Source organism: Galeopterus variegatus, unplaced genomic scaffold (genome assembly GCF_000696425.1).
Source record: "Galeopterus variegatus unplaced genomic scaffold, G_variegatus-3.0.2 Scaffold1858, whole genome shotgun sequence".
In the NCBI taxonomy this organism is placed as follows: Eukaryota; Metazoa; Chordata; class Mammalia; order Dermoptera; family Cynocephalidae; genus Galeopterus; species Galeopterus variegatus.
This window is the reverse complement of record NW_007727969.1, coordinates 194,017-205,361: the sequence shown is the minus strand read 5'-3', so window position 1 is coordinate 205,361 and position 11,345 is coordinate 194,017. Positions and strand designations below refer to the sequence as shown.

At 41.6% G+C, this 11,345-nt stretch overlaps 1 protein-coding gene across 1 annotated transcript; it reads right to left on the bottom strand.

Annotated features, from left to right (window-relative positions):
• Nucleotides 1–399: 399 nt before the first annotated feature.
• Nucleotides 400–10,735, bottom strand: IL1A (interleukin 1, alpha). The gene is made up of 6 exons (XM_008579324.1): nt 10,685–10,735; nt 9,483–9,531; nt 7,954–8,176; nt 6,194–6,367; nt 4,641–4,765; nt 400–594 (listed from the first exon to the last, which is right to left on the bottom strand). The coding sequence occupies exons 1-6, from the start codon at nt 10,729–10,731 to the stop codon at nt 400–402; spliced, it is 813 nt and encodes a 270-aa protein (XP_008577546.1). The 5' UTR covers nt 10,732–10,735.
• Between the last annotated feature and the right edge of the window lie 610 nt (nt 10,736–11,345).

Sequence of the window (11,345 nt, the reverse complement as noted above, 5' to 3'; positions counted from 1 at the left end):
GAAATCCTGGGTCTGTGGCTTCTCATTCCATCTGCTCTAGTGTGTATTTCTGAAGTTTCTTATGCCTTAGTTAACCCATCTGTAATACGGGTAGAGTCTTTTTGGTAGCCAGAGTCAGTAGCCCTGGTCCTCGTAAGATTGTTATGAAAAATAATAATTAAAATGATTGGTGCTGTGCAAAGTATAGGGTGTTCTTTAAATAACAAACAACATCATATGTTAGGGTTGGTTCCACTAGACCTTGCTCCTCTCTTACAAAGAGGGTAAACATTCATTTAGAATTACAAAGGCTCAGCACATGCTCAGCAAGTGACTAAGAGTAAAGGATTTGATTTCTTCATGTACATGGTACATACGAACTGTCAACACTTCAGAAGTGGGTAGACTCCAGAGCTAAGGCTAATTTTCCACTATCTGAAAGTCAGTGATAGAGGGTTGACCCCTTGCCATATGCACCAGATCTTCTTGCTTTGTGGCAATAAACAGCGTTGGATGGGTAACCGATTTGAAGTAGTTCTTAGTGCCGTAACTTTCCCAGAAGAAGAGGATGTTGGTCTCACCATCTGTGATGACTTTGGGTGTCTCAGGGATCTCCTATGATAAGAACAGAATTCTGTTAGAGAACAATAAGATGCTAGAAAAAGAATTGAAGCTCAGTCCTTTGGCATTTGGCCTTCATGAGAAACAGCACTTTAGGACTATGACTCTAATATGATGGTATAGGTTTTCATCCATTTGTTAATTCAGCAAGCATTTATTACATGCCTATTAGATGCATGGTCCAGTCTATTCATAAGAATTGATTTCCTTAGTTAATCAGAGAGAAATCTAAATGAGTCATAAAGATTGCCAATAACACTAGTGTCTTGCTATATCCAGGCAGATGGGGGTGAAACATGCATGTCCTGCATTCGGCATAGACATAAGGCATTTTTCATCAAATCTGAGTACGGGTGATTCTAGGATCTCTAAACATTTTGACCTCTAAGTAAGTAAATCATACCTTTGGGAAAGCAATTTAGCATTTAGATGACATTTATCTCTGCATTTAAGTCAGTAGTTGAAGGATAAACACACACACACACACACACACACACACAACTTCCCAGGTGTATCAGTAGCTCAGTAGCTGAACACTTTCCATACAACCTCTTTAGGCTGTACTCTTCCTATGAGTATAAATACAATCTAACAATACTTTCATGAAAAAATAAATTTCAAATTCCAAGTTGAGACCCTTCTTCCTTACTCTGGGGTTTTCAATGTCAGCAAGGATTTTATTTCCCAAACCTGTTCCTCTCTTAGTTTTTTCCATCTCAGTAAATGGAGTTTCTCCTCTTCCTCCTATTGGTTCTGTCTTCAAAATATAATCCAATTCTGACTCTTTTCTTTCCACCTGTTTTTCTTACCCCACCCCATGACTCTGTTATAATTTCCTAGCTGGGCTCTCTGCTTTCTCCATAGCCTTCCTTCTCATCTATTCTCCATTTTAGGAACCATAAGTGAGGTTAGGATGCTGCACTGTCTGAAACCCTTTACTGGCTTTTCATTGCCTCTGCATATCTTTCCTCCTTTGCATAATGCCCTGGCTCCAAGAGAGCTCCTTCTGATCCTTGAAGCTGGCCTCTAAGCTCTGGAAGCTCTAGAGTCTGGTTGCATTCAGACCCTTCTATCTATCTATTTATTTACTTAGTTTTAAAATTCTTATTGAATCATAATTGATTATACATATTTTTGGGGTTCAATGTTGACATATGTTGATCAAATCAATATTACTTGCATATACATTGTTAAAAATTGTACTTATTCTTTATGCCCTTGTCCAATCTCTCCTCATCCCCTTCTCCCTCCCCCCTCCGACCTCTGATAACCCTAGATTTTGTCTCTCCTTCTGGAAGAATAATGGTTACTCTGTTGATTTGTTGCCTAGATGATCTGTACAATGCTGAGAGGTGTGATCAGGTCCCCCAATATTATCATAGAGCAGATGCTTCTTCTGTCTCTCTGGAATAGGCTTTATGGAGAGAGACATCCTCTTCTCTTTGGTCTCTGCTGGTGACTCTTCTTGTGTCAATGCACTCCAGTCGCTGGTGGACCACCGCACAGTGGTTGTGGTGTCTAGCTGCTTTCACGGCAGCTGTCATTATTGTGGTGGCTGTGGTGGGCCACCCACATGGAGGTGATATTTTTGACATGCTCCTTACCTAGATGCTGGTGGCTCCTGACTCCATGCCTCAGGACCCCAGGTGGACCCCATGGCATTGGCGGTGTGCCTGGTTGTGGGAGGGGGGGGGGTCCAATGTCTCAGGACCATGGGCAGGTTCTGTGACACTGGTGGTGTGCCTGGTTGTGGGAGGGGGGGGGGTCCAATGTCTCAGGACCATGGGCAGGTTCTGTGACACTGGTGGTGTGCCTGGTTGTGGGAGGGGGGGGGGTCCAATGTCTCAGGACCATGGGCAGGTTCTGTGACACTGGTGGTGTGCCTGGTTGTGGGGGGGGGGGGGGGTCCAATGTCTCAGGACCATGGGCAGGTTCTGTGACACTGGTGGTGTGCCTGGTTGTGGGTGATGGGTCCGGTCCGTGACTCCATACCTCAGGACCCCACGTGGGCCTCATGGCACTGGCAGTGTGTCTGGTTGTGGACAGAGGGTCCGGTCCCTGGCTGCAAGCCTCAGGACCCTGGGTGCGCCCCAATGGATGCTCTGTTTTTTCGTTCAGTTCTGTGTTGGATTATTTGCTGTTCCCACCACTTAAACTCTGCTGGAACTAATTTGTTGTGCTTTGCTTACTTCTAAAGTGGAGGAACTTCCTGTGGGGACCAGTACTTGAGCTCTGTGGTTGAGCTAAATTACTGCTTTGGTGCTGATTCCCTGGGGAAGGCATTTTGTGCAGCTCAGGTTTTAATGGTTGACTTTATAGGTACTTCTGGGTTTAGTGAGATCTGCTGCACCTGGGTTGTGTAGAAACTCTGATCTGGGCCTGAGTCTTTTCATCAAACTGCATCCCATGCAATTCTACATTCCTGACCAGTCTCCTCTGAGTGGTCCTGTGCTGACTGGGAGTCAGATCAGCTGTCCTTGCTGTGCTCCAGTGTTCTCCCAGTGGGTGGTCTCCCCCATCATCCATGCTGCAGACACTTCCCATGGGATGGGATGTGCTCTAGTCTCTTGCGATGACTCACTGGCCTCTGAGTGGCTCCTTTTTTTCATTTGTTGTGGCTCCTTGGTCCTATGTGGGTCCATGGGAGACCTTTTAGTGGTCTTGCTGGCCTGGGGGCCCCAAGGCCCTCTTCTCCTCTGCTGCCTCTAAGCAACTTCATCCAAAGGGCACAGCTGCAGCATTTGCCAGCTCCTGCTCTGTGTGCTCAGCAGCCCTAGCCTGGAAGCGGCTGGGATTCCAAATGGTTGGAGCGGTTTTTTCTTTCTCTCATTGTGGCTTCTCCCGCCTTCATGTACTCCATAGGTCTCTCCTCCTCTTCCCCTGAGCTCTAGTGGTCCCAGTTTGGCTGTCATTGCTTTTTAATAGTTGTAAATTAGTTGATTTGTGAGAGAGAGTGACACTGGGGACCATCTATTCCACCTTCTTGACCACAAGTCCCCCGACCCCCCTGTTTAGAAGCCCTCACTCCCTTGCATGGCAGGCTCCTTCCTATCTGCAGCTCTCATCTCAGAGAGCTCTGCTCTAAATAGCACTTTTCCCATTTTTCTCTATTGTAGTGCTCTATTCATTTTCTTTACAGCCTCTTGAACTTTTTGTTGGTTGTTTGGCTTGGCTATTGTCTGTGTCCACCAGAAGACTAAGTCCTGTGAAGCTAGGGATTTTGACTCACCACTGTCTACATAGCTCTTAGCACAATGCTTAGAAACTAGAAGTCTCTCAATAAATAATCCTTGTTGAATGATTTCATGAATGAAGCTACTGCCCTACTGTATAGACATCACTTTTATTATACTTGACCCAAGTAGAGAAACATGCACCCACATAAATTCTAGTTGGGGATAAGGGTTCTTGGATTACACATCTACTGACTAAGAGGCTCCTACTTACCAGTGGAGAACATGCCTAAGGCTACAGTGGGCATTCTTCTGTATATCTGTGTGTTTGAGGGGGACAGTGGTAGTAGAGATGGGGCTGGGATGAAGGACAATGCTGCCACCAATGAAGAGGGAGGAACTCTGGAGTCAGAAGGGTGGGGCTCGAGTCTTGGCTCCCAGCGTTTTGCTTTGTGCCATTGGCAGGTGGTCAATCCTCTCTGATCTCAGGTAGCTTATTTGAGTTTCTCTGAGGCAGGGCCCATTGTCCTAATGCCTACTGTTGTGTAGGTCAGATAGTAGATATCAGTAAAGATCAATGGAGTGAAAGGATGCCCTGGGGCAGGAGGTCAGGCCTGACTAGGGTCAGGCAGGGAAAGGAAAACGAAGAGGAAGGAGAGAACACCTCCACTGTTCTCTCTCACAAACCCTGCCTAGGATTGCCTCTGAGGATAGGTAAGAGTTCGGGTGGGGTGGGGTGGACAGTTGGAGACTGTGGTAGGAAGGGAGGAGGACTGTGCCACCCTGCTAGGGACATCTGCCTATTGTGAGCATTTACAAACATACAGAGCATAAACAAGGGTATGCTGGAGACTAAAGACAACTGACCTTCAGCAACACGGGGTCTTCTTCATTTTGGGCACTCAGAAACAGTCGCGTTTCGGAGATTCTTAGAGTCACAGGAAGTTTAGAATCCTCTGCTGCTGATCTATAAGCACCCATGTCAAATTTTACTGGTGAAGAGGAGAGCCAAAAAGAAAGTAAATTCATTGTATTAGTATAAAATCAAGTGTTTATGGCACCCATGTCAAATTTTACTGGTGAAGAGGAGAGCCAAAAAGAAAGTAAATTCATTGTATTTGTATAAAATCAAGTGTTTATGGAGAGAGAGAGAGAGAGAGAGAGAGAGAGAGAGAGAGAGAATAGGAGAGAGAATAGTTAGGTCCCCAACTATGGAGTAAATACCTAAAGGTCAGGAATGGAATTCTATACATCTTTGTATCCCTCACAATATCTTCCATATTTCCAGGTAGGTAAATACTTGGTTAATGTTTTTAGAATTTTCTGTGTTGAATGAATGCTTGGGGCTGAATGAGTATTTGCCGAATCTCTTGTAATTACATTAATGAGATAAGACCTTACAATTTGTTAGGTCATGAGTTCATAATAACCTAAAATGGAGGGATTTAGGAAGTTGATACACTCATATGTTGCTAATGATACTAAAGAGTAGTTCAGTTTTCCTTAGAGAATAACGTTTAATAAGAGCTGTAAAATTATTTATGCCTAGTGATCTAGGAATTCCACTTTGGGATATGCGCCAAAGAAATAGCAGATAGGGGAAAAAACAATAATGTATACAAATATATTTGCAACAGAGCTACTTAAACCCAAGGGATCAACATAGCAACATGATTGAATACTCTAATGCCATTAATAATGGCAAATATATATACTATGTCAATATGTGAGAAAATTGTGTGAAATAATATTAAGTAGGAAGATAGAACACAAAATAGTTTGTAAATGTCATAGAGTGGAAAGCATGTTAGCTGAACCACATCCAATCAGAAAGTCATGCTTGTTTATTGCGAAGTTGTCTCTTTGTATATTTAAAAATAATTTTGTGTACTGGTGACATGTCCTGAGCTAAAACATGTCCACCATGGAAACTGGACCTGTGTGACAAGATTTTTTGGACACTAAATTTTATGCCTCAGATGATTATCTGCAGCTTATTGGCTGTTTTGCCTCACAATTATGTTATCAAAGATAACAAAGATCTTCCTAGTTTGGTGTTATTTGTAAGACTGATCAGCAGGTTTTCTCATGGAGAATGATTGCTCCTCATGGGTTTCTGGGTAAGTCTGAGTAAGTCGTTATTCAGAGAAAAACGAACTGAGGAGACAGGACATCAGAGAGCTTTGTGCTTCCCTTAGTGCTCTCAAAGATCAGAAACTTAGCTCTTGCAGAACTTCCAGATTTGGCTGACATTTCTGTCCTTCCCTGGGATTTTTACCAATGGTGATGTGAATGCTTTATCCTGTTCTGCAAGAATTGTGCAAAACTAGGAATCTGGAGAGGTTCATTCTTTGAAAGCAGAAAGTTTGAAAGAACTAAGGAAGTAAAATGACGGAAGGATGACAGAGTCGTCCATTTACCTGCATCATCCAGATTCTGTATTGCAAAAGCCCTGAGGTATTGACCAGAGGTGTCTCGAATTACACTTTGATTGAGGGCGTCATTCAGGGTGCACTGGTGTTTGATGGTCCTCATGAAGCTGTATTTCACATTGCTCTGGAAGACGGAAGGTGCTGACCTGGGCTTGATGATTGCTAGAACCATTATCACAAGTTCAGATTAATGTCTAGGTACAGACACAAATGAGCTAAACACTAATACAAGTTTAGAAAGTAGCTCTGAAAGGGACATTAGAAATATTCCAATCTAAATGAGGACATAGAAAAGGGAAATCACCCAGTCAGCAGTAGAGTTGATTCTAGTGGTTACTGATTTGCTTCTTTTTAAACTTTAATTTCTCAGGCAATAGTTTTGTCATTTTTTTAAAAGGGATTTTTTTTTTTAAAAAAGGAATAAACACTTTCTTATTTTTGATTAGAGGTTTCTAAGTGACCAGGAAGACTACCAGTATTCCCCACCTATATTTTCAAATGAATACAGTCTGAGAAAAACATAAATACATTTTAAAAATTATGTGTCACAGAGGGTGCAGGTCTACCACCTCTCTGGAAAGTGTTATCTATTAATAATTTCACGAATCCTCATGGCTCTGAATAATTCTACTTTTACAAATCTATTCTAAGGAAATAAATTGTGGTAGAAATGAAGATTTATTGCTATAGATATTCACTGTTGCATTACTTATAGTGGTAAAAAGTTGGCACTCTAAAATGCCCTTGATATATTGCTAAGTGAAAGAAGCTGGATATAAAATTGAATATAGTGTGATCCTAATAAATGTTGAACATGTTTATTCATGTATGTGTATGTATATAGAAAAGACTTTAAGGAAATGTACCATAGTGCTGGCAGTGGTAAACTCTGAGTCACAATATGAGTACTTTTATTTTCTTTTTTATATTTCTTTGTATTTTTAAACTTTCTAGGTGAACACGTATTATTGCTTAAGTGCTATCTTAACAACAGAAATATTGGGCTCATGTTTCATGTGGAGGCTTGTACAGTAAAGGTACAGGAGAAAAACCGTGACTTTTATAATAAGATAGAACTGAATCAGATTTGAGGCTCTCCCATTTACAGACTGTGTGGCTTTGTGCAGGTTACTTATCTTCACAAGCTTAGTTTCCTCATATGTAAAATGAGAATGGAGGGTTGTCATGAGGTTTAGAGATAATGCAGCCATTGATAAGTTAGTAGTGTTGGTAGTATTAATAAAGGTAGTATGCATAATAGTAGTGGTAGCAATAATAATAATAACAGCAGCTAACATTTATTGGGTGCTTACTATGTGCCAGACATTAGTCTAGAAGTTTGGGAGTACTGACTCATTTAATCTTCACACCAATTCAGTGAGGTGGGTTCTCTGATGATCTCTATTTCACAGTAGAGGAACTAAAGCAAGGAAGATCAAATAAGTGAAGCAGGTAGAGTTAACAGTAGAGGATCATAGCTTGTTAGTGGTCAGCCACTAATAATATATAACTGCTTTCTCCTGAAACACAAAAAGTCACATGACCATTATGGCTAGAAAACGAGCCCATGAACAAGTATTCTAGACTCAGGCCACTCCTAATCTCTCCCCTCTGGAGAAGGACAAAAATTAATTTTCTTTCCTTATAGTTACCAGACTAATGCCTGCTTGCCTCTTGTTAATGACCCCAGGTTTTGTTTTGCCCTATTGTCCCTGTTTACTTAGACCTTACTGTGCTCGACCCCTTACCTTCTTCTAGATCATTGGCAATGGCCTCCAGATCATCATCACTGATGGGGTGATTTAAACTCAACCGTCTCTTCTTCAGAATCTTCCCACTGGCTGCCACGACTACCACACTCTCCTTGAAGGTAGAGCTGGATGTCTTGGAGGTTTCAGAGGTACTCAGAGACACAAATTGATCCGTGCAGTCCTCATGAAGTGGGCCATAGCTTGCATCATAGAAGGATTTCTGTGAGGAAGAAACATGGAAACAGAGGCTGTCCATGGCCATGAAATGAAACTCCTTTCAGTAGGAACTGTATCCAACAGACTTTGTAAGAAGGTTCTCCATTTTGGTCTTGGGTAGCCCACATTTTATCAGTCTTCCCTTCCTCCCTATTACCCTTTTCCTTCTTTCCTGGAAAAAAGGAAGTGATTTCTTGTGAAGACTTTTTTCATCTGTATGCAGGCTCAAAAATGAGATGTTGTAACTAAATAGATCAACAAGTGATCTTAGTGAGTGATAGCTTTCCAATTAGCTCCCCCTTAGGAGGTGAAATAACTACTTGATGGTGCTCAAAATATTTAAAAAATACTCCTCTAAAACACTTTTTAAAACCAGAGACATACAAGGCAATACTTATACTGTCTATTTGTGGTCTCCAAACACAGATTGATGGGTGGCAGCTGATTTCTCACATGAAATTGGCCTGCTTCCTCTACCTCAGCTTCAAGGGCTATTATGTTTAGAGGGCTATCTCTAACCTCTGGTGCTGGTGTCAGAGAAGATAACCACAGCACATTGTGAGGAAAATAGACTAGTTTAGTCAGGCCCCCTTGTCTCAGGTCCAGTTGGGGGTGGTGCAGCACATTCTTTGTAAACAAGTTGCATGTGGGTGGAGTTAGTGTGCATGTGCACCCATGTATCTTTTTTACTTTGTTGCTGTTGTGTGTTCTGGAGTTTGTGAAGCAGTGCTGGATGTCAGAGCTCATGTCTAAAAATAGAGCATGTTTACTTTGCTGGCAGCTGCTCAGTTTTTCTTTGGACTTTGCCGGTAGCAGTTGAGTTTCTGAGTTTCTCTTTGGACTGCCTAACTCTTAGATGTGTGTGTGCTGAATAAAGACCACTCCTACTTCAACCAAGGCTCCAAGGACCTTTTCCTGTTACCCAGCTCATAGACCTGCGTGTGAAGGGTTTGCAAATGGGCTTGAGGGGTCTGTGAGACCTAGCCCTAGCTCTACACACATTATGCTAGGAGACAGACCACTGGTGAAGTGGCCTAAAGGAGCTGTCTCAGAATGGCATAACTAACATCCTAATGAAGCCTGATCCAGTTCTGAGGGTTTCAGGATAGTTCTGCTCTGTTCTGGTAAAAACCAGTGAACATAAAGAATGCCATCAACTATTAGTCTCATTATAATGGAGAAGTACAGGTCTCTGGACCTCTAGTGAGGGTAAAACAAAAGCTTCTAAGATTGAAGCCACTGCTGTTCTCTTCTGGAGAAACTACTGTGTGAGAATAGCAATTCCATAAAAATTACAGTCGTTTGTTTACCTGATTCAGAGAGAGATGCTCAATGGCAGAACTGTATTCTTCATTCTCACTGTCAAAATAAGAGGATGGGAATGTAAATTCTGTTTGTTATTTCACTGTGGTCACTGGGCAACCTATTTTAATGAGCACATTAGCTTTGTGTAACACACACACTCACACACACACACACAGCCATTACTGTCATCTTCAAAATTAAGGACTTCAACACATACATATAGTAATTCATACCTCACTAATTGGGATGTAGTAATCATCAGGACAGGTCCTAAACTTTACCTGTGCTTTATTTATAAAAATTGGGCTTGGCTAACAAATTGAAGAGCTTTAATTGAATTTCAGGGGAAAATGTTAAGCTCCTTAAGAGAAAAGAAATACTTTTGAAGCACCTCATGTTTTATTTTAACCAAATAAATTATACATTACACATTGCTTTCATATATTCACTAAAACAGATTTAATAATTTTTACTTGGCAAAATATCCAGGCAGCATTTTGATAGCCTAGTTTGTGTCAGTATTTATTACAGGTAATGGGAACATCATTAGCATAAATGACGTTTAACTAACATCATGTTAGCTTAAAATGTTCTATAGTTTTAACTTTTTGTTCATTTACCTTGCTTTTAGGTATGAATGAGGTTTGACTGTGTATGTGCATCCTCATGCTTAAAAGTGCTGTGGAGCTTGATCCCGATGGAGATCAAGTTCTCTTGAGAATGGATTCTCTCAGACAGTCCATTAAAACCCATTACTGTATCAAACGTATATATATATTTTTTTTTTTTTTTTAATTTTTAATTTTTATTTTTTTGGCAGCTGGCTGGTACAGGGATCCAAACCCCTGACCTTGGTGTTATCAGCACCATGCTGTACCAAGTGAACTAACCAGCCAGCCCTTCCCATTTCTCTATCAGAGTGTGTGTACTCTACGGAGGCTGTGTCTAAGTCAAGGGTCAAGTTCATGGAGGACACAGCAGACCTCAAAAATAATTCTTCTGAAATGTCTGTCTCCCTGTCAATGTAATCTCAGTTTAATATGCAGGATTCTTGGTTTTCCTGGGTCTTCGGTGGACCTGCCCTGACTTCAGGGCTAGTCTGCTTCTCTATATCCTCTGCCAGCCTGGCCCCAGTGAAACTCCTTGCTGGATTCTAGTGAGCTTTGAACCCCTCATTAAATAACAAGGGATAGAATCTATTCCTTACCTGTAACAGTTCTTCAGGTCTTCAAACAGGTCGGTGACTTCGGCCATGTTGACTTCTGCAACAGAGAACACCGGTGGCTGTCAGCTCAGCCAGCCTCTGAACCACACGACTGCAAGGGGAAGCACCTCTGTTTTGGCTTCTTGAGAAGCTTCACTGAACGGCTTAGCCCACATTCAGCATTTTCTCTTTCCTTGGGATTATTTTTATATCATTTTCCTAAAATGTCTGTCTGCTTGTTAATGCAATCTCAGTTTAATCAATAGATTTTTATATGCATCTGTGTCCTCTCCTAAATTGTAAACTTCTTTTAGAATGTCTTATTTATCTTGTATTCTTTATGTGCCCAACCCAATGCACGGCACATAAACATTCAATGCAAGTTTGGATAAGTTAAAGAAAACCCCCACAAGATTGAGGTATTTGCCTTACACAGATGCAAGAGAGAGAAAGAGCTGGAAATTTTCAGTTTTTTGTTAATAGCTTTAGGCAGTAGAGATACCCTCCCAGGGGAAGGCTCAGTTATATCCACCGTCGCCCTTATATGAAGCTAGTTCTGCTGTCCCTTGGCTCCCCATCAGTAAAATGAGGGAGTCATTTTCTCAGTTTGACTGTGATTCTAGCTCACACACCACAGCAGAGAGGGACAAGAAAAGAAAGAAGG

What these genes read in the sequence shown, in the direction of transcription:
- IL1A (XM_008579324.1), bottom strand. Translation starts at nt 10,731, where the DNA reads ATGGCCGAAGTCACCGACCTGTTTGAAGACCTGAAGAACTGTTACAG. An exon ending in GACCTGAAGAACTGTTACAG is followed by an intron (nt 9,532 to 10,684) that starts GTAAGGAATAGA and finishes TTATTTTGACAG; the next exon opens with TGAGAATGAAGAATACAGTT. An exon ending in ACAGAATCTGGATGATGCAG is followed by an intron (nt 4,766 to 6,193) that starts GTAAATGGACGA and finishes CCTCTTCACCAG; the next exon opens with TAAAATTTGACATGGGTGCT.